The sequence below is a fragment of the Eumetopias jubatus genome, unplaced genomic scaffold (assembly GCF_037043125.1).
Source record: "Eumetopias jubatus isolate StellerSeaLion01/CBP00866 unplaced genomic scaffold, mEumJub1_p1.0 scaffold_1, whole genome shotgun sequence".
Taxonomy (NCBI): domain Eukaryota; kingdom Metazoa; phylum Chordata; class Mammalia; order Carnivora; family Otariidae; genus Eumetopias; species Eumetopias jubatus.
In genome coordinates, this window is record NW_028274807.1 from 34,683,692 (window position 1) to 34,708,220 (window position 24,529).

The window sequence follows — 24,529 nt, forward strand, 5'->3', positions numbered from 1 at the left end:
GAGAGTTTGGATCTAAGAAACTAACTTTTCTTCATAGAAAAATAGTTTAATCTATCCATCAACTTAGGTAACACTGGTTCTCTAGCTGACTTGATTTTATTGAGAGTGTTTTCATTACTGACTTGAATCTTTTCCATTAGGTTTACCAAATGGGTTAAGCCAATTTTACCTTGGCTCGTCATCCTTTGAGGACTGACTCATATATTCTACTCCTTTAGAAAATATTTCTGCTAGTTTTCTTATTTTTATTTTTAAACATAAACACATATCAAACTTTATATAAATCAGGCATGGCTTTTTCTAAATTTCAAGAACACCTTTCTATAGCCCATAATAAATGATTAAAAATTAAAAAATTAACCATTATATATTAGTGTTTTTATTTAACCTACACTTTTCCATTTTTGTCCAACTCACACATGAATTTTTTCTTAGCTCCAAGAAAATGTGACATTAAATAATATTAACAATTTAACAGTTTACTTACTTCAGTCTCCTGCTTTGTAGTACAAAACTCCCACCGGATGACCATTTCTACAGAGCAGTTTGCTAACATATATTTTCTTGCATTAGTTTTCTCCAGCAGATTTAAACACAAACATTTCCTTCTCTGTATTTGCGGGCATATATTAGGTACTGGATATATTTTTTAATATTTTATTTATTTATTTGACAGAGCGAGATAGCAGGAACACAAGCAGAGGGAAGGGGAGAGGGATAAGCAGGCTTCCCGCTGAGCAGGGAGCCCGATGCGGGACTCGATACCAGGACCCTGGGATCATAGCCTGAGCAGAAGGCAGAGGCTTAACGACTTAGTCACCCAGGAGCCCGGTACTGGATAATTTTAAGAAAAGTCAGGTGGAAAAATGAATGATTTTCTAATTGAAAGTCTGTACATGATTCATTTGTGATGAAATGCTGACATGTTAATTCTGTTCCACACAAAAAAAACTCTCTGAAAGACATCAGGAATGTGATCTGAAGTAATGCAATTTCTACAGGAATGATCACTAGAACATCTCTGTTGGTTTTAATATGAGATATTTTAATACACTGTAAAGATTACTGGAGTGAGTTTAAACTCTTATAGAAATTCCACCATCTAAGATGAGCTATGCTAAGTGGCAACAGCACAGTCTCCTTAATTATAGAAAGATAAAGGCACAAAATTAACTTTAACTGAAAGATCTGTAAGAATTTGGTGGCAATGCATTTTTATGCATTACTAGCACTACAGGAAAAAAAGGAAAATAAAAGAAAGAACTTTCGATTCTTATAATAAATTAAAAGACTATGATTTCATTGAAAACATAGGTAATATGTTTTGGCAACTAAGGCAAAAGAAAAGAAAAAAAATTAACAATTTGGGGGGCAAGTGGACAGCCAATATAATCAACAACTTCATGCACACTTTGACCTTGCCACTCAAAGTGTGGTCCAGCAGCATCACCTGTGAACTTGTTCAAAATGCAAATTTGCAAGCCTCTGCATTTGCAGTTTAACAAAACCCACCACAGGTGATCCAGAGACACTATTCTTGGCTCTATGCATAGTTGGGAAGAGAAAGCATAATCTCATGATGGCTTTAGCTATCTCATACACCCCATTTTCAATCTGAGGCCTTATCTTGTGTCCTTTGGTTTGTTACTTCAGCAATTTCCCTTCCTTATAGTTCACTCTAGTATGTTTACTAGGAAAAGAGTAATCAGAACTTAGGTGGTCTCCAACATATAATGGCAACAGCGTAGTTCATGACTGTTTTGTTTTGGGTTTTTTGTTTGTATTGTGTTGGCTTTTTTAAGATTTTATTTTTACTTATGAGAGAGAGAGAGAGAGAGCGCGCGCACACGCACAAGCAGGGGTAGGAGCAGAGGTTGAGGGAAAAGCAGACTCCCTGCTGAGCAGGGAGCCCAACTCAGCTCAATCCCAGGACCCTGGGATCCTGACTCGAGTGGAAGGCAGACACTTAACTGACCCAGGCACCCTGCATTGGCTTTTCTTAAGGGTCAGCATTACACAAAGGTAGACACCAGTTTAAAAACAAAAATGCTCCCTGGCTGAAAGTTCAAAAATTCTCAAATGGATGATCTTGAACTAGCCTACAAACACAATCATTTAAATGTATATAATATGTAACAGTACAATGTTATTATCAGCGATTATCACTTTACATCTAATTGGCTGATCAGCGAGAAAAACAACTAAAGGTCATTTCTGAGATAGAACCAACGGAAAACAAACAGGAGGAAAGGAAACAGAATAAAAGGCTCAGTTACCACAAAAATATGTCTAATATCTAATGAATGTTTATTTGTCTCTGAAATTAGTAATTACCTTTTATTAAGATTATAGAGATATTATGAGTTGGGGCTCCACCCTTCATCTATGCATCTACCCAAGAAGCAAATACTTCCCTATCTAATACATTCAAAAACATACACCAATTCTACTACATTGCCTACATGGAAACATCAAAATAAAACACAAAGAAATCTAGTATAAATTATTTGCATTCTTTCCTTCTTTATAAGTTAAATGTGCCTACAGATTTCTAATGACTAAGCAAGGAAGAAGGTGAAAAGAAATGGCTTAAGGTCTTGTCAAAACATTAAAATGAATGCTTAATTGTTGGTATGACAACCACTTGTATCTGTTTAGTCCAGAGTTAGCACTACTATTTATTGTTATTTTTTCTTAGAAAATCTAAAATGCAGTAAATGCTCTTAAAATATCTTTCCCTTCTCAGATCTTACATAAACCTCATTTTCACTGTTCTTATTTTTCTCCAAAAGAATTTCATTATAATTATTTCAACTTAAGGAAATAAATAGCTTAACTATTCCTTCCCAGTCTACCTGATGAATTATGTCTGCCTATAACCAGACCTCTGCCTCGCTTCCTGTGAACCCTGGCATATTTAATGGTCCCAGTCTTTCCAATTTGAAGGTAACAAATTTGGGAGACTTGCGCTATTCCTTTTTTGCCTTTCACAGTACTTAAAATTAATGGCCCCCAAAACCTACCACTCCCTAATTTCAATCATGTAGCCTTCATTATTAAGAGTGATTATTAAATGATCACTTAGTCTCATGGCTGCCTTAGAAAATGACAATGCGTGTCTGCCGTACTGCCTCAGAGTGCTGGAAAACATACATGCATTCACAGTCATATACACTGTTTAAAATCTAAAAACTAATTTTACCCACAAAATCCATCACAAACATTAAGAGCTAGAAAGTCTCAGGCAATTGTTATGGACTCCATGCTTGCATGCCCCTAAAATTCATACGTTGAAATCCTAACCCCAATGTGATGGTAGAAGAAGGTGAGGTGTTTGGGAGATGACTAGGTCATGACAGCGGAGCCTTCATGAATGGTAGCGCCCTTACACAGATTGGCGAGAGCTTACTGCTTTTCTCCCACTCCTCTCTGCCAAGTGAGGAGGATACAAGGGGAAGACAGGAATCTGCAAATCAGGAAGAGTGCCCTTACCACTGGATCTGCCAATGCCTTAATCTCAGACTTCCCAGGCTCCACAACCGTGGCAAATAAATTTGTTGTTTAAGCCACTTTGGTATTCTGTTATAGCAGTCCAAAGTGACTAAAACAGGAATCAATCAGCCAAACCTGTCAGTAACCAAACAGAGGTGTGGCCACTAATTATTCAGCCAAGAGATTCTCTCTCTCTTTCACACACACACACACACACACACACACACACACACACACACACACGACCACACACACACACACACACACACACACGGTGGGGGTTTGGGGGAGGGAGAGAAAGAGAGAGAGAGAATGAATGAATGCCAACCAACCGGGATTTAGAAAGTTAAGGGGAAAAAAAAAAGATCATACAGCACCCAATCTGTTTCTGGCTATTTGCATCTCATCCACATTTTTACTATTTCCAAGGTTACAAATGAACCTTAATTAAAAAATAAAGTAAAATAAAATAAGACCACAATGTCATTAATAAATAGCAATCAATTCACAATATATCCATATGAAAACATCTCTTTGATATCATAAAATATTAAGTGCCTAAAATTTTAATATTTATATTGTATTTTCAGCCAGAACTTTCCATTAATGCAAACGGTTGTTAATAATATATCATAATGAGTAGTGTTACAAGCTTGAGAAATATGTCGTTCAACAAATTTTTTTTTTTTTTTGGCCAAAGAAAAAGTACTCAGACCTGGAGTGAATCACACTGTGATAGAGCCTCTGTTGTATCCTAAAGTGTAAATTCTGTTTTAAGCTTTTCCACTCTACTTGAGAAAGAGCAACGACAAAATTCCCAAATGTCAACACAGATGGAAGTTGAGAGGAACAGCAATGAAATTTAAAATGCAAACTATAACCCAAAAAAAGAAGTACTCTTCCTTTCTCCTTTTTAACACTATGATGACTATCCCCAAAGAGAAGAAAATCCCCATTTTCTGCCATGTTTCTACACAGATATCAGCACAGGGAATAGGAAAACATTTATTCCAACTTGGATGAGACACGACATAAACACCATTATACACACAAACACACATATAATATGTATACAAATGTATAATACATATTTATATCATAGAGTTCAAATTTTAGAACTGAGATCTCAATATATATTCCCTACAGTCACTTGAAAAACTTGATATTGTAATAGATATTTCAAAATCTACTTTGGTGTAAGACAGAGTGGCTAATGATAAGATAACAAAGGCTTTCTCTTGGATGCCTCAGTTTACCAGACTCTCCCCATTAAAAACCTAAATCCCTCTAGAGTATATCATTATTACTGAATACCAAAAGCACTTTCAAGAGCCTCAACTTACAATGCTGCTTTATCTCAACCCGAAATCAACCTGAAATCATGATCATTCGGGATGGAAATCCAGATAATTTGTTTCACTCACTTTTAAGAGACCACCTGAAAAAGGAATCTGCTAACTATTAAATGAACTTGAATGAGCCCCTTTTTTTACATCAGTGAAACAGCCTCTCGTTCTAGTGTTAATACTGTTGTACAAGCACATTTTGTGGACAACTTTAAAAGTTCAGGTGGAAAGTTAAAATTCTATTCATTAAGAAAACAAAGTCTAGTTTACAATCTAACAAACTAACACAGATTTGAAAAAAAATAAAAACTACACACATCTTCCTTTCCTTAGTAATAAAAATAACATTTTTGTAAAACAAAGTAACATCAACAAATAGGCTTACGCATCCCAGCATTTGCTATGCCATTAAAAAAAAAAAAAAAAAAAAGACATTCCTAGGAAATCTATATAAAATTTTAACAGTGAAGGTGAATGAAGCCAGCAAGGATACAAATTACTACTGGCCTGGCTGGAAAAGCATGTTAGGCCTGAGGCGAAAGAAGTTTTTTAAATAGGAGAATGTTCTGAAATAGAAAGCATGTTAAATAGAATTGCCTGAGGACGGTTAGGAAATGAAAAATTACACTAACTGCATTGGGAACAGCAACCTGATAAAAGCACAATGCACAAATTACAATCTTCTTCACAAGTAGTATTAGACATGAGAAAGGTTAAGCTGTATGTGAGTGAGGTTTTGCCCACCACAGGCCACTACATGATAGAAGAATTACTTTCAAGTGTTTCTAGGGACCCTCAAACAACGATGGTAATAAATATTTCTGTATTTCTAATATTACAGAACAAACTGGACCAGACCCCCAGTCAACATCTACTTGCAAAGCACCCCCCGAATAAAAACCTCTATTCTAAGCTCTCCAGAAAACAACTAAAAGACAATAATGTGTTCCCTAAATATATTCCTCTCTTCTTAAATTCAACACACACATCCAGCATCCCCGGGGGGCACAGTGAGTCAGCATGTAGTGAGCAGCTAAAATGTGGAGAACACAACACTAAAGAGAGAAGGAAAACAGCCTTCTATTGGAAGAATTTGGCACTTCATGACCACAAATGCTTTTATGAATAGTAATGTTTTTTATTATTATAGGGGTAACTATTAAGTATGAAAAGTGAACAGGAGCAAAATAAATAAAAAGCGTAAATACTGAAAAAACTACCATGTAGACAAAATAAGAAAAGCAAATCACAAAGAAAAGGGCATAAAATACAAAACACTCATGTTCATGCATGCACACCCACCCACAAGACATGTCAATAGTTGCAAGAGTGATCAAGGAGCAATGCTTCCAACGCTTTGCTCTTACAAACAGAGACCAATTCTGGAATAATGCAAGTCATAATGAGTCACTGCAAATAAGCTAGGTTTTAGGACAACAACGTCAGGAACAGATGTCACTGGCTGAGCCAAAGTAAGGCTGGCACATCCCAGAAGGTCCAGGACCATTACAGCACAGAGGAGCTACCTAACTTCACTTTATCAAGAAAGACCAGATTTACTTTGGCTGTTTAGTTTCATTTTGTGCTTGTTTTTGCTTTATGGGACAGATTTAATGCATTTAGCATATGAAAATACAACATAAATAAGAATCACCTAAATGATTTGACAAGCCATGTCAAATCACTTGGGGAAGACACGACCACTTAGTTGGCTCCAGTTAATTAAGTATGTGGCATATCTCCATGTTTACACTTACGACATCCCCCGTTTATATTTCTCTTCAAGTATTAAGTATTAAAAACAAGTCACCAGTCAATAATTGCTGACTCCCTCTCTTAGGTAAATTCAGAATCACCATGGGAATACTTTCCATTGTTGTCAAGGACACAGAGCTGACTGAACCTCTCTCCCTCCTTAATCTTTCCCTTCGTTGTCTTTATCAGTTACACCAACTCTTTCTAGAAAAACTCTTCTTCCAAATATATCATATTTTGAATATACTGGGTTAAACAATATATACTATGAAAGTAATTTTATCTATTTCTTTTTATCTTTTCCCATGTAGCTACTAGAAAATTTGAAATTACCTATGTGGCTGATACTATATTTCTACTGAGTAGTACTGATCTAGGTGAGACACTGAGAGTGGGGTCATGAGGAGGCACTCCGCATTCATGTGCATTTCTGAGACCTTCCTGACTGGGTGACAATCATTAAAATACCTCCCTGACTCATTCAGGAATGGGTGCCCTTAGCTTACTTAGCAATTGCTTCATTGCCCTCTAAAAGGAGTACACAATCCCTTCCAAAATGGATTTCTCTGTTAAAGAAATTGCTAATAGGTTATCAAATATGATTTATGAACTATTTTAAAGGCTTCAGTTCTTACACAATGTGGCAATTCTTACACAAGCATATTTTGCAACTGAACCATTTTGCAAGTAAACTTTTACTTAAAAGCAACAAAAACTGTCTTGAAGTCATATGATTACTGCATTATAGTTTTAATAAAGATTAATGTTTTAGCTATCATATTCTTTGACTCCTTACAAAAAAGTCTCAGGCTTTGTCCACATTCGTCAAGACTCTGTCCTTCTTTTATAGAGAAATGATTTTAAGAATTTCAGGCAATTCAAATGAACTTCTATGTGGTACATACTCCCCTTCCTTAACAGAAGAGGATATGCTTTCATCTGTCTTATACTGAGTTTTATGCACAAATATCTACTGTAACTGCATTTATTCGTTCATCTCCCCAGTTAGAGCTCCTGTCAGAGAGAAAGCCTACTTCACTCATAATTATTCTACTATCACATAGAGAAGTGCCTGGGACAATGAAGATGTCGAAAATACGTTTGTTAAATAAGCAAATTAATAAAACAGCCTATGACTCAGATGCGTACATATACCCTGGAACACCAGTTTGGGGAATAATTTTCTCTATGTAGTCATTTTCTATATCTTATCCTAAAGACGTATATGCAACATTGAAACTCACAATTCAGATGTGAAAAAAAGTAACTTTGATAATGATAAAATAAAACTCCCTTTACCTACTGTAAGTAGAAAAAAACATTGTGACCATTATAAAATTAATCTGGTAAAATGTATGTGTATAAATAATTTATTTTCAAAAAGTTATAACATATAACTTAAATATTTATAGAATAAAATTTGGCCCATTGCTAACTCAGTTTTAAATTGAGGTTGAGTGGGGCGCCTGGGTGGCTCAGTCATTAAGCGTCTGCCTTCGGCTCAGGTCATGATCCCAGGGTCCTGGGATCCAGCCCCATATCGCATCGGGCTCCCTGCTCAGCAGGAGGCCTGCTTTTCCCTCTCCCACTCGCCCTGCTTGTGTTCCCTCTCTCGCTGTGTCTCTGTCAAATAAATAAATAAAATCTTTAAAAATAATAATAATAAAAAAAAATAAATTGAGGTTGGGGTCATGCTGTGCCTTGCTAATCAAAATACTGTGAAATAACAGCACCAGCATCACCTGGGAGCTTCTTAGAAATGCAGTTCTCAGACCCAGTGCACATAAAATGATGTATACATAAATTGTAATAATGATTATTATTATTGTGATGATGACAACTTATTATCAGTAGAGTTGGCAGAAGTCTCTCTTAGATACTCAGTGCCTCATATTCATCACAGCAAGTAATTAGAATGAACAAATCCTCAAAAGTTCCACTTTACTCTTCTGTTTAAAGATGGGTACATTTTTAGCTATCTTACTCATAAATTTTACAAATTTTGCCAAATAAATGTGCTAAGAACTTTCATCTCTCAACGTCTAAGCAATTTCTGTCTGGAAATTGACATGCTCTGATTTCTATTATAGTAATAGCACAATGAATCTGACAAACATCAAAGTAAATATTAAGATTGAAATAAACCAAAGGCTAATCTCAGATAAAAAGCAGCTATATTAATATTACTTTAGTTAAGATTTAACACATTCATTCCTAAAAGTAAGGGTATAACAAAATTTTTTTGAAGGTTTGCTTGTTATTTAAGCCAAGTAAACAGACAAAATGAATGAAACTTAGTTTTAAAAAGCAGTATTTTTTATAGTATGGAACTGAACAATATGTGATACCGACAAACAGGTGGGTTCTATGGCATGAAATAAGAAAAACCTTAAGAAGTCAAATTAAAATTCAATCTGCATATGTTTACAATATAAATCAAGTAATGCTATGGCATAAGAAAAAATATGAAAATTAAATACTGAAAAAACTGTAACACAAGATGACAATTGTCATCATTCATATATTTCAGTGACACCTAACTAAACACCAACTTATTTTTGGCCAGGTGACTTTCTAATACAAGTCTGTCAGTTTATGATCTTTAAAAAAGAAACAAATATCCATAGGCAATAAAATAAACCTCAACCTAAACCTCAAGCCTTACATAAAAATTTACTCAAAATGGGTCATAGACTTACATGTAAAATGTAAGCAAATAAAACTTCCAGGAGAAACGTTAGAGGAAATCTTCAGACCCTAGAGCTAAGTGAAGAGCTCTTAGCACAATCCATAGGACAACAACAACAAAAATCAATAAATTGGACTTCATCAAAATTAAAAACTTTTCTGTTAAAGACCCTCTTTAGAAGATGAAAAGGCAAATATTTACAAAACAAATATCTGACAAAGATCTTATATCTAGAATACATTTTTTAAAAGTCTCAAAACTCAAAGGTAAAAAAAAAAATCAACCCCATTAGAAAATGGACAAAAGGCATGAAGACCTTTCACCAAAGAGGATCTATAGTTGGCAAGTAACACTTTAAAAGATTTTCAACATAATTAGCTATTAGAAAAATGCTAATTAAAACCACAATGATCTATCACTATACACCTATCAGAACTGTTAACATTAAAAAAAGTGATGATACCAAAGTTGACAAGGATGCAGATATACTGGATCTCACACGTATTTCTGATTGGAATGCAAAATGGCACAGACACTATGGAGACATTTGGCAATTTCTTCTAAAACTAAACATATTCTCGCCATATGACCCTGCATTCACACTCATAGGCATTTCTCCCAGAAAAGTAAAACCCATATGTAAATATTAACATCTCAACTTTATTGCAATAATTTTTTTAAAGATTTTTATTTATTTATTTGTCAGAGAGAGAGAGAGAGAGCACAAGCAGGGGGAGCAGCAGAGGGAGAGACAGAAGGAGGCTCCTCACTGAGCAAGGAGCCCGATATGGGACTTGATCCCAGAACCCTGGGATCATGACCTGAGCCGAAGGCAGATGCTTTACGACTGAGCTACCCAGGAGTCCCTTTATTGCAATATTTTTAAGAGCCAAAAACTAGAAATAATCCATATGTCCTTCAACAGGTGAACAGATAAACTGTGGTACATACACACAGTAGAATACTATTCAGTGACAAAAAGGAACAAACTATTGATCTATGCAACTTGGACAGATCTTAAGGGCATCATGCTGAGTGGAAAAAAAAGTCAATCATCAAAGATTGCATATTGTAGGATTTAATTTTCATATCATTCTAAAAATGAAAAAAACAATGTTATAGAGATGGAACACAAACCACTGGTTGCCAAAGGTTAGAGATGGGGGAAGGGAATAGTATGAGTATAAAAGAATGGGGGAGTTCCTTTAGGGCCATGGATGTAATAGTTCCATATCATCATTATGGTGGTGGTTACATCATATACTTTTTACAACATTCAGTTTTGGTAAAACTGAGAAAAAGTGGATACACATAAATAAGTGCATGTAAAAAAAAACTCATGAAATCTGAATGAGGTCTGTAGATTGTAACAATGTTCACTTCCTGGTTTTGAGACTGCAATATAGTTATGTAAGAATATTGCCATGGGGGCAAGCTTGAGAAAGGGTACAGGAGCCTTCTTTCTTTGAACTATTTTGCAACCTCCTATTAATCTATAATTTCAAAATATTTCTTTTTTAAATCTAGTCTGATACTATTTGCAGTTCTCTAAATTCACTCTATTTTTAAATGTCCTCTAACTTTTTTTTTTTTTTTGGCTCACAGTTTTTGTTTGTTTTTAAAGTCTTCTAGCTCTAAAGGTACTTTGGATCTGCTACAACAAAACTTCAGTTATTTTAATACTCTTGTTTCTATGTACTTCCTGCTTACGTGTTGCGTTTGTGAGTAGAGGTTTACCTAATACTGCATGGGTAGCATATAGTTTTCAATAAAGGGCACCTCAGGGAAGTGAAGCAAAAAGAGATCTGTTAGTTTCATTACACTCTTATCGCTAGCAAGCACAATTTTAAACAACCAACATAACACTGACAACTGAAACAGTCAAGGGGATGGAAGACTCCCATGTGTAAACAACAACAAAAATGTACAAATAACAAACATATCAGAGATTTTTAATGCAGAAAGTTCAGAGCTAGAAAAAAAAACATGGAAATGACAAACATGAACTCATTTGTGAACTTCCAAAATCCTGGAATAATAACCAATCCTCTTGAGAGAAGACTGTAAAACAATTAAAAACCAACAGTAACTCAGACATTAGTTATTCAGGATCTATATAATAGTACAGAACAATCATGGATAGTAGGCCTATAACCTCTTAGAACAGAAAACCTATTATGACCCCAGACACAGCAATGATCTACTCTGACACCAAAGAGAAATTGTACTCTTCCACAGATTGCTCTTTAATCCTATTATCAAAGACAAAACACTAAACTTGCCTATGATGATAAAATCCTATATTTAATATAAAAAGTCTGTGCTAAGCATGTTGTGAGAATGACAGTCACACATCTCAAGCTTTCAAAAGAAAAACATAGAAAGGTATACTGTTAAAGCCTCATAAACGAGCAGGTCATTAGTTAACAAAAGACAATTTGTGTTTAAAGATTGAGCGTAAATTAACTGACACCTTTAATTTAGTTCTTCTTTCTAACCTCACAAATACGATATAACTTAAAGATAAATCAGATCATTTTTTAATGAACCCAAGAATACATGAAAAGTTAGTAATCGACAAACTCATTTCCTCAAAATATTCTCATTATTTTTTAAGAGTAATATATCTGTGAAATTAAAAGGAGAAGATAGTGGTGTTCCCAAGCCTTGGAGCCAGGTAGCTGAGGAGACCCAATCCACTCATTTTGGACCAGAGCAGTCAAAAGTCTCTATATTCCTCTAAGAAAAAAAATCCAGAAAAAATACAGATCGGGTTTAGAAAACCAAAAGCCATAACTCAGAGATTGGTGATATTGAGGGATGTGGCTATAGATTTCTCTTGAGAGAAATGAAAGCACTTGGGTTCTGCTCAGCAGGTTTTATACATAGCTGTGATTTTAGGGAACTACAACATATAATCTCACTAAGACTTTTCACCTTAGGCAGAAGTAGTGTTCTTTTTGGAGCAAAGGAAAGAGCTCTGGGATGCTCTGATAGGTGAGGCCAAAGGACTTTTCTCAGGAAAGTGTATATAAGGAAAAGCCTTTATTATCGAGGCTCACTTTCAGCTAAGAATGACCATGGGACAGTTCTGGTCAATAATTTGTAAACAGGAAATCTAACATATGCTTGGCTAAAATGGACAGAATAAACTGGCATGAACGTGCTCCTGCTAGGAAGACAGATGTGGGGCCTAGATGTGCCCCGCCATCTTCTAAGCATAAGAATAAAGACCATGGGCAAAAGACAGTAAAAAGATAAAGGATGGCTCAGTGCTAAAGCCCAAACCATTCACCTTCTCTTTCTTCGTGAGAGATACAAAGTTCTACTTTAATAACTCAGTTTGTGGGATTTTCTGTTAATTGAGGGCACACTGGGTTTTGTTACATAGACCTACATGCATAACTGATTTTATTATGCTTCTGTAACAGAGAATGTACCGGTATTACTCAGTGATTCATAATTAAATATAACCTGTGGCTGTTGTTTATAATTTATGAAAATGAAAATAAATTAGATATGATATTGAGTAACATATGATTTCATTGGTAAAAGAAATATTTAATTCTCACTTGCTAAATATTTGGAAAACTTCAAGGTTACCTATACAAGAAGTGTACCTGTGTACTTGGTTTCTGATTATATTTATTTTTTTTAAGATTTTATTTATTTGTCAGAGAGAGAAAGAGCACAAGCAGGGGGAGTGGCAGAGGCAGAGGGGGAAGCAGGCTCCCCGCCGAGCAAGGAGCCCGATGTGGGACTTGATCCCAGGACCCTGGGATCATGACCTGAGCCGAAGGCAGGCGCTTAACCAACTGAGCCACCCAGGCGTCTCTCTGATTATCATATTTTAGATTACAGACCTAAAGTACATATCCAGAGACTGTGACTCATTGTAATTTCTGTTCAATGGATCTACTAAAACACACATGAATGTTCCATTTTTCTGTTTTATACATTTCATTGCAAAATCAAACATTGAAAATAACTGTAATCATCAAGTAAAGAGAGAGAAAAGACAAGGCAAGATACAGGATTTAAATTTTATTCTTACTAACAGACTATGTGTTCAGATTCCGCTGGACAATTCTTTCATTTTCAAACTTCTAAGCTGCTGTTATATATTTTTTCTTATTTTCAAAGTTATTCCTGTCTATCAGTAAACTTGATATGACCATTCTTCTAACCATCCAGAGTTCAGGAGGAAGAAAATCCCTGTAGTTGTTTGATGCCCAAGAATATGAACAGTTAGCAGTCAGATGAAAGATGAGAAAAGACAGAAAAGGAAGATCAAAAGAAGAGTGACTGTGAGCTTCGGCACGCTAGCAGTTACCTCTCTCTCTAAAGGGAGCTTTGTGCTCATTATATCCCGGCTCATCTTGCCTTCAGCTGATAGTAAACACAGGCAATTGCCTTCTCATTTCCTCTCCAAATTAAGGATCAAGTTTAAACATATTCTTTTCCTTGTATACTAGACTATGATTAAAATTACCACCTCCTCACCTCATTCACACAATGGCTCTACGAGGAATAAAGAAAGAACCCCCTAAGGGCACGTACTGAATGGAGCACTGTGTGTTATACGCAAACAATGAATCATGGAACACTACATCAAAAACTCATGATGTAATGTATGGTGACTAACATAACATAATAAAATTAAATTAAATTTAAAAAAAAAGAAAAAGAAAGAAAGAACCCCCTAAAGTAAAGATGCCATCCAACAAAATGGAAGAGTTGTGGAGAACTTCTAGTCATGTTACTTACCTGATGGTTGATTTCAGGATACAGCATTAAAGAAGCTAACAAAAATAAAATCTTTTGAAAATAATATCCTAGTGGATATTTATGATGGAAGGCTATTTTGCTTATAATATTATCATCATCAAATAACTATTATTTACTTACTAAGGATCTTTAATATATGCCTAGTCCTCAAGACACTCCTAGAAGGTAGGTCCCATCCCATTCTTTTCAGAAAAAGAAGCTGAGGTGCGCAGAGGTTGATTAATTTGCCCTCAGATTCAAAGCTATTAGCACATATGAGAGCTCAAGTTCAAGCTTCATCTTGCCCTTATACTTTGGAACATACACACAGCAATATTTTTATACCTTTTCCCATTTTACATGTTAAGAAACTAAATTCACAATCTAAATTATTCTAATCATTTAAACATCAAAAACACTAGTTTTACAAGTTAGTCCCTATAACTTAACATCAAATAAGATGCAATGTAATTATATAATAAATTAATGAATGTACATTGTATATTAACATGTGTTTAATGTGGTTTTAGCTTTTATTAATGTACTTAGTTCCTGTTACTCTAAATACAAAACAGAATATGCTGCTTTGGGATGTTAAACACAAAAGAACCCTGGATTCAAACAGTGGTAAGCATCTATCGACAGGTAGACATCACAAGAAGAGAACGTAGTCTTTAGTAAAAAATAAACTTACTTTTGAATGAACTGGTAGCAGCAATTCTCTCCAATGAAAACACTTTCATGTTTTCCTTTAATATCTATAAGTGTATAATTGAAGTTTAATACATGCTTTCAAATAACAGCAGCATGATATTCTTATCAGTCTAAAACTATAGGACATTTCACAGGGACTATATTAACATCTCGCTGACTAACTAGGACCAGCTTGGTGGGAGCTGAACTGAATCCTCTAAGAAGTTATCACATAAAGAGTCATTTCTCAGGAGGTGGTACAGCAGGCACCAGAGCCTAAACTAAACCAGAATGCTCCATCAAGTCATTTTAAGGCACTTTGAAAATGAAAAGAGGTCAGAGCCTCTTGCCCATCACTGTAGAAAATTTGGGAGTAACTGGAGTTAGTACAGATCTCAGCTGCAAAGGGCAAATAAATCTACTAGTACAGAAGAGTGGGCAAGATACACCTTGTAATCTTTAGATTTTTTCCCTGCCTTCTAGAATCACTGACATTTGACTTTCCTCAGAGCCAACAACTTGGCCAGGCGCTGAGAAAAAAGTGCATCATGCAGCTATGATACAAAACTTCTGTGCTGTGAGAATCAATTTTTGGTGTGGCTGCTGACACACCAAACCCAAAGTAGTTTCTAACTCTGATTAGGTACCACTGTAAAAGCTATTTTCATTTCTAACAAAATGGTGATGTTCACTGTAATTGTAACACTTTTAGGGTCACAAAAACCTCTCCTCCCCTTCTTGGGCACACAATTTGACATCAGGCTCTCTCGAACTGTATATCCTTTCAGTGACTAAGCCTTTAGGCTCTGTGGAAATATCTAATTAATACTGACTTTCTTGATTTTCGCTAGTTATCTTTAGCTCTTTACTTGAACATATATTTCCCTTCCCTAGACTGTCGCACATAATCCCCTGGTAACTACTGCTTCTTCTCTGTTCATCCTAGCACTCCTCCCCACATTTTTAGCTTAAGGTAGGTTGACCTGAGATTCATCGCTATGAAAAAAGAGAAAAATAAATAGACTCAGAACACATTCATGCAAATACTATCCTGTTTCCTATAAGCCAAGTATGGTTCTATGGACTGAGAAGACAACAGTAAACAAACAATACAGAGAAAGTGCCCACCCACGGGAGCAAAGGATCTAGCCGGGGATACAAACGGGCAGAAAGACAACCACATTGCAGTGGACGAACACCCTTAGGAGGGGGTGTTCAAGGTGGTAGACAAGAAGTGAAGCCAGCCTGGAAGAAGATATAAGGATGGGGAGAAATCAGGGAAGGTATATATCTGTAGGCTGCTTCCAGAAGCACATATAGCAACATAGAATATAGAAGCAAAGTATGCGTAAAACAGAATGAACAGCATGTACAAAAGCACAGCTGGAACCATATCTAGACCAAAACATGTGGCTTCCAACACGGAATAATATTCTGGCACAATGCCAACTGGTACCTTTTAAACATTTGTTAAAGATCTATTTAATGGGGTAGAGGAAAATTATATTAATAAAAATATATAAAAGGGTTCACTTATTAATTCATTTCCACTGAGCTAAAGGAGTAACTTCTGATAAATATCAAAAATGTTTCCAGTTCTTAAATCTCTCTTGCCTTTTATTCGTGATTTTTCTAGACCCCTACCTTCTTGTGAGCCCACACAAACGAAGAAATGAAAATCTTCAATATTTAAAAAGGGGTGCATGCATAAAATGGATATGTTTCCAATTTATTCTAGTGATATTTTAGTGCCCCTTAAAGAATGGCTCTCAGACATCATCTGAGCTGCCTCTCTAGACCCTTAGGCCCCCCCTCTGGTTAGATGGTACAGAGTGAGAAGGAAGGTCCAAAAATGAGGCTAAAAAGGTAGATGGAGACCAGATAATACAGAATCTTGCACATCATGAGAAGCAGCCTGTGTTATACCTTAAAAGCCATGGGGAATTGTTGAGGAAATCTGAAAAGGGGGAGCAACGATGAGGCTGTTTTTGTAAACCAGGCTAGAGATGTTAGCAACTTGAGTAGGATGATAGCAGTAAGAATATAAAGTGGCATGTAGTTGAAAAACAGTTAGGAGCTATAATCAACTCTACTTGAAGATAAGAAGAAAGAAGAGGTGAGAATTAAGGATAAGTGTTAAGTTTTTTAGGCTTGAGCAGTTGGTAGATAAAGATACCACACACAGAGATAGGGTATAAAGACCAAACAGGTTTAGGATGAAAAGCCCCAAGTGTGGTTTATGCATGTTGAGTTTTGCACTTCTAGGACATCAAAATGAAGGTATTGATAAATATAACCGAGACCAGGAGATCTGAGGGTGAAGACAGATGTGGGTAGCCTCAGTACATAAATGGAATCCATGGGATGGAGGAGAATGCCTAGGGAAAATATATAAGTAGACATACATAAAGGGACATAGGGAAGAGCCCTGAGAATCTCTTATGTTAAATGGTCAGAAAGAGAGGAAAAACCATCAGAGGTAATAGAAGAAAAGCAAAAGATTTCCATGGCTTCAAGGATACAAGAAGCGGCCCAAAATGTCCAATGCTAGAGATAAAGAAGGAAAGAGGTATCCACTAAATTACCAAGAAGTCACTGTTTGTGAAACTTGCTGAAAATAGTTCTAGAAAGATTAATCCCAGCTGCAGTACTACTAGCCATGTGAATTTAAGCACTTGACCTTGACCAAATCTCAGGTTCTTCAGCTGTAAGTCATGAAAAATAAAAACCCTTCCTGCCTCGTGGTTTTTGTCATCAGTATTAAATTAAAATCTAAAAATACTATATAAACTTTAAACAGAGGGTATAGACATGTGCTTTTGTAACTGTTGTTCTTTAAGTTGTTCACAAATGTCAATTCTGTTTCACACACATGGCTCAAAAGTCACATTTGACTTACACTGGCCAATATAATGTATCAGCAAGAGTGACTCACTCTTCTTTGGCAAAAGCTGTAAGAAACAGTGCATACAGTTTAACATGTTCTGTATTCCCTACAGCTAACATTACAGCAGCATGTTTCAAAACGAAGCTTTCATTATCCTAAATCCTTGAGTGATGATCAAGACAGCCTGACACACATTGGCATGTAATACAGGGACAATTAATCTTATTGTTTTAAAACACCAAGATTTTGAAATTATGATCACAGCAACTAATTGCAGTATAAATAACAGGTGAAAAAAGGACAGCCAAAAGGAAAATCCCATCTTAGAAGGTAATCGATGAGACGTTATCGGGACTATCACATGCACTAATGTACTAATTTTTATTTTAAGTCACAGAGTAATTCATTAATCCTCACACTTGATTTGACATTCTTACGGTTACAGAAAAGGTAAACAAGAACAACAAATGTACATAACAGAATTGTTAATGAAGATGCTTTTATTGGGAAAGGATGAGACAGTCCATCGAAGACAAGAAATTACCTCCCCCACCGCCATTCTTAAATACTGTTGTTTGTGCCCTAAATTTCCTTCACTCCTTAGTAAGTTCTACTTTGCACCTGAAGGACTGTATATCTATGTTAGGCCAAAGACACAATGCCCCAGTGGGTTCTTAGAAATAAACAGAAAATCGAGAAAGTAACCAGGACCAAACTTTATGAGGGAAGAATTATTTTATTCTTCACATGTTAACAGTAAATAAAAATTGCTACTGCCAAAGGCCAAATTACTATTTGATATGCCTAAATGGAACATGTGTGCTGGAAAATGGCAATTACTCAGAACCAAGTCCAGAAGTAGAATCCAGGTCAGAGTGAGGCACAAGGGCCCACTGGACCAGCCTTTTCACCAAGGACACTAAATTGCCCTCACTTCGTTATTTGGGCCTTTGACCCTCCCATTAATTTTGACAAACCATGAAAGAGGATCATAACTGCTTCAATCCCAATGGAGTTGAAGTGAATTACATGAAAGAAACACTTAACAAGGGTTGTTTGTCTGCTGTGATCTCTTTGTTTTAAAGTAGGTAGGGAAACATAAACAAAACATCCCACAAGTCTTCTTTTAGAAATGTCTTTTGTCATTTACAAAGCATACAAATAAAGTAGGATCATCATTAATAAGCACATCAAAAAAGTCTGACCACCATCTTTTTGCTCTCAAATTTTTTGACTATTTATAAATCCAATTTTGAACCATGAAGATTATGCACTCAGTCACTCTGAAAGCATAAATTGTAAATACTGAAAGCAATTTCATAAGGCTGTGTAAGGGCCCAATAACCTGATTAACTGAGCAACAGCTCAAGGTGACTACTTTGAGGAGTGCTCATTCATTAGGATATACAAGCTCTGCAATTAGATGTTATATTGAACTTTGTGTCCCCAACTTCTTTTGTTCAAATAAAGGGAATCCTTAATAAACAGTTGCAATTCCAAGTCGTGAACTTAAGATTTCTTTTTCCAAATTCCAGATCAACCCTGTTTCATTACCCCCTAATACTGCTTCTGGCCAATAACTAAACGGCCATTTTTCTGGGGCACATGGTGGCTCAGGCAGTTAAGCCTCTACCTTCCATTCAGGTCATGATACCAGGGTACTGGGGATCGAGCCTGCATTGGGCTTGCTTCTCCCTCACCCTCCCCCTGCTTGTGCTCTCTCTCTTGTCAAATAAATAAATAAAATCACAAATAATGGCCATTTTCTATTACTTGAAAATGTGACTATGTATATTCTTTTGCCATGGTAGTTTTCCTCCTGGAGTCACTTGGCTAAATGGGCGGAAACCATTAAATCACAATGTGCTTCTCTCACAAATGTAACTACTATCACTAGTATAACAACCACGTTAATCTTAAAAACTATACCTCTGAAGTTGAGCGGACTACTAGAATTATTATCCCAGCGACTTAACTGTGCTAAAACAATTTACCATAGCACGACAGGGAACAAACCAAAGCTAAAGCTCCTAAATCGGCCTCTAGAAGTTTGGCTTTCCGGGCCTTTCTCCCTCTTCGGGATGGCAATGCCAAACACAGACAAACGTTGCTGACAAATGTTGCTGTACGTTTACTCATCAATGCTGGCCCGCGGGGGCGGAAAATAAAGTGGCCAAGATACGCTTACTCTTCCCTGAGAGAGGAGATATTAACAAGGAAAGAACAAAAACTGCCTGAAGAATCCTGTTGGGTGTCAAATCACAGTATTTGTAATGAAATAAACAAAAATTGTAAACGCGCGATTACACACGCCGGGTGCTATGCACACGTTAATTCACAGGGCAACACTGAGAATGGAAAGGTCAGAAAACCTGCAGTGGCTTTGCCTCCCTCGGTTTCGCACCTGAGGAAACTAGTGCTGGAAGCCAAAGCACGTACCCAATGGCGCAAAACCGCGGATTCGGAAGTAAGGGACAGGGGATGAAGAAAGTTTATTCGGCGCTGCCACGTCTAGTACCAAACCACGTCTACCAAACCACTACTCCGGAAGCCACTGGATCCAGGTAACGATGTCAACCCTAGCCCACCCAAAGAAGTTGTTAACCCTCCACGGTCGGGGGCGGGCCAGCACAGGGCGGGGCGGGGCCCAAGAGGCGGGGCCGCTAGGGGGCGGGGCCTGCGCGAACAGGAGCCGAGGGGCGGCCCAAGCCCGGAGCCCGCGCCTGGAAGGCAGCCTGTCCTGCTAAGAGGAGAAGGGGGATGGGGGGGAGGAGTGCTCAGGTGGCGTCAGGCGGTACCTGCGCTGGAAGTCCAGGGCGAAGGGCTTCAGGTACGGGTCGATCTCCAGAAGTCGAGCTAGTTCCGGCACGTCCGCCAGGGCTGCAGCCAGCGCCGCCTCGGAGCAGTCGGCCCGAGCGTCGGAAGCCGCCATCTTCTGCTGCAGCCCGAGTAGCCGAGCCCGAGAGGGTCGATTGGAACCTGAGGGGAAACTGGAGCTCAAGCTCGGAGGAAGGCGGCGAAGGCGGAGCCGGAGGACGCTGAGGCGAGCTTCGGCGGCCCAGGGCCCTTTATAGCCGAAGACAACGGCCGTCTGCCCCCCCTCCTCTTCCTCCTCTTCCTCCTCCCCCGGCGGCGGGGCGGAGCGGGACCCAGAGTGATTCCCGGACGCACCTCCCGAGCTGGGGGGGGGGGGGGAGCGGTTAGGCGCCCAGGGCCCTCCGCCCACTCACGCGGCTAGCACCTGAAGGCTGGAGAGACCTGCCCCTTCCTCCCCAGCCCCTTCCCGTCTGGGCCAAGGCCACCCTGGCAGGCGGGTCCCGGCCGCCGTAGCTCAGCCTTGCCCTCCCTTACCCTGACCCGTACTTGGCTCCAGAGCTAGCCCTCAGCTTTTCTTCCTGTAAACAACTCCTATTGGTGGCATATTTGTTAATTCACAGGGCAACACTGTGAATGGAAAGGTCAGAAAACCTGCAGTGGCTTTGCCTCCCTCGGTTTCGCACCTTTTCAAATGGATGTGTGGTTTTCTTGGGGGGGGACCTTCTCAAGAGTTCCGAGAACGTGTTGTTAGGGTAGTATTACAGATCAAATAAATTCACTGAGGGGAACAGTCAAGTATGGATACAGTAATACCTTTGAGAATATTCACACCATTGCCTAACCAGAACTCCTGTAGGTTTTGCCTGTTGCATGCATTAACTAAAAAAGTCAGGATCGTGGAATGGTCCCAGGGATACCATAATGTTATGGTACTCTTCCCTGGGTTGCCAGTGGCTGAGAATTGAAACCATGGCAAGAACTTTGCCCATTTCCCACACCTCAAAAAGAAACAAAGGTAACAAAAACATCCTTTTCCCTTAGTTTATAATTGTAACAGATGTTTTTCAACGATTAAACTGAACTATCCTTGATAAGACAAATGGTATTAGGGAAGAACATTAAATTGGATTTCAACTGTACCACTTACTAATGAAGTGCTAATGCAAGAAATCGCTCTTCCTCTTGGCTTAAGAAGGGGGAAGCCTATGTAAACTTCCCCAATTGGAACTTCCTTATGTTCTTTCATTCCCATTAACTGACTTCTAGCTCAATGATTCATTTTGGAGAATACAAAATTGTATGTACATGGGGAGAATTGGACCCACCAGCCCAAGAGTTTCCAAATTGCTTTGAACCTAGGAACGGGAGAGACTTTGAGTCTCTTTCCAGTTAAGACTTGGGTATGGAGAGGAAGAGTGTTGATTAGCATTGGCCTTGAATTTTAAAACATTCAAAACCATTTATTTGTGAAAGGGTTAATAAAGGACTTGAGCGATACCTAGAGGACCTCAAAGTCGAAGAGTGGAGGACTTGGGCAACCTTCAGAAAGGCATGTCTTACTTTCCATGAAGATGACAACATGCAGATGCTAGTAAAATATAAAACACTGTAAACGCTTGAAACTCAGAAGCAAGTTACCCAATAGACCCACAAATCTGTGTCTCCAATCCTAAACTTTTCTCCGAAATCCAGGTTTGTATCACTGCCTACTGAAATCTCCATTTAGCTGGCTGGAAGACCTAAACCAACGATCTCCAAAACACACCCTAAATGAGGCTTCCCATCCTTTGTGCTGTCACTCATACAAGCAGCCTCTCATTTGGACTAACATATCTAACTGGTTTCCCTCTTTACTGTTTCTCACCTCTAATCCGTTGTCTGGTGTTTCTCAAGCTTTAATGTGCACATAAATCCCTTGATGATGTCACTAAAAGTACTTAGTCTCATTCAGTTCTGGGTGGTACCTCAGATTCTGCAATTTTAACATGCAGCTGTTGCTGGTTAGGGGCACAGTTTGAATAGTAAGGCTTTACCCAAGGAATAAAAGATACAACTTAAATGACATGCTGGTTCACTCAGAGTTAAATATAAACTTCTTACCATCCCCTAACAAGCCTTGTGTAATCTGGTCCCTAACTATGTTTCCACCGCTTTTCTAATCACCTTTTTTCATCTTATCAGGCTGTACTGTTCTTCATAAATACTGACTTTCCTGGCACTCACTGAGAACTTTGTAGCCTTTGAGACTTTTTATGTGCCCTCTTCTGTTGGGAATTCTCTTCATGACTCAGCTCTACATGGGTGGTTTCTTCCCAGCATTCCTTGAGATCTCAGCATAAATGTCAACTCATCTTGAGAAGCCTCTGCTTCCACTACTTAGGATCTTCAGCATCTGTTACAGCACTTTCTCTCCTATGCAGCAATTAACAAAATTTAGGTGTTTGGTTTTTTTTTCTATTTTACATATTGATCTCCCCCTTTAGAATGTAAACTCCAAGAGAGGAGGGAACCTATTCTCTCTTACTCACTATTGAGCAAGTACTTAATGAAGTCCCATGTGACAGCCAGTTGTTTCCTAGGTACTGGGATTAAATGGTAAATAAGACAAGTCCCAGTTGTCATAAAGCTTACATGGGGTGTGGGGGGAGAGAATGTCAACTAACATAAGAAATGCTTCTCAAAATCCATAAATACCCAATTGTAATAAATGCAATAGTAATAAATGTCGAGAATTAAAATTAAGCTACTATGTCTGCTTTAGTTCTGGTGGTAAAGGAGGGCCTCTCAGAACTGACATTTAAGCTGAAGTGTAATGACAAGGAACAAGCCATGAGAGGAAGAACATTGCAAGTGAAGAGTTTGCAATGGGGAATAAGTTGATTTAGTCACAGAAAAAGAATTCTGGTGTACTTGCTGTCTAGTGAGAAGGAGAATACCAAGAAGTAAAGTGTAAGAGCTAGGCAGCTGTTTGGTCATGTAGAAGCTCTAATTTAAGTACGATAGGATGCTGTTGAAGGGTTTTGAGCAGAAAACTGATTTAATTTGATTTGCATTTAAAAAAGTATTTTCTCTATGGAAAATGGATTATAGGAATACAAGAATGGGAGCAGAGAGACTATTAGGATGTCACTACAATGCCTAATTGGATATATATGCCTTTAAATTCCTCCATTAAAATGTTCTAAAACTGGATGAGGCAAAGGTTACACAATTCTATAATTTACCAAAAATCATTGAATTATACATTTAAAGCAATTCTATAAGTTACCAAAAGTCATTGAATTATACATTTAAAGTGATTTTATGGTGTAAATCTCCAAACTTATATCCACTTATTTCTGGATTAAATTCAGCAGAGGCAGTAAGTCACCAGCTAAACTTCCCCTCTACACCTGCCAAGCCTCTCAGAGGACCCTGGAGGTACAGATTGTCATTTTATCATTTTATTGTCAGACTTGTTCACCACCTCTAACCTCTCTACTTAGATGGCCAAGTGGTGGGTGTTCAATGTGATGGTAATTGTCACTGCCTGGAAGTCAGTGTGAGGCAAACAACTTTTTTTCAGAGACAGTACTTAATGGATTTTAGATGATAATGATTTTCAATTACTTTTGTTGCAAGTTGGTTGAGAATCAGTGACCTATAGGTGAAAGGTTCTCACTTTTGTGACAAATCCTCTGAACATCTTGTCCTCCCCACGAGAACTTACACAATTTTCTTTGGTCTCAGACCTACCCAATCAAAATGGCAGTTTTTATTTCACTAGAAGTTACCGGTTTCCTTTATGCCTTTATGTTATCTCTAGTGATTATTTTATATATGTGAAATTTTCAGTACTTCTCGATTGCTCCTTATTTGAAAATTTTGCAAACTTTTTAGGCATAAAATCTTGTAAGAAAAGATCAGATAGCTGAGCTGATCATAATTGACTTATTCTGAAAGAAGACTGTAGTACTTCTTTACAACAATAGCTAATAATAATAACACACTGCTTTCTACAGGCGAGGCACTGTTTTAACCATTATGTGGTAGAGTGTGTATGTGTAAAATCTTTCAGTTAACCCTATGATAAAGGTACATAGA

The 24,529-nt window shown here is 37.7% G+C and overlaps 1 protein-coding gene across 2 annotated transcripts in view; it reads right to left on the reverse strand.

Annotated features, from left to right (window-relative positions):
• GBE1 (1,4-alpha-glucan branching enzyme 1) overlaps positions 1-20,736 on the reverse strand; it is a 279,362-nt gene extending 258,626 nt beyond the window's left edge. The window contains exon 1 of one of the 2 annotated variants that reach the window (XM_088024239.1): positions 20,428-20,736. In XM_088024239.1, coding sequence (XP_087880365.1) covers positions 20,428-20,561 — 134 coding nt within the window. In that variant the 5' untranslated portion in view covers positions 20,562-20,736. The remainder of the gene's footprint in view (positions 1-20,427) is intronic. The other variant, XM_028116733.2, reaches the window with a different exon arrangement.
• Positions 20,737-24,529: the final 3,793 nt, after the last annotated feature.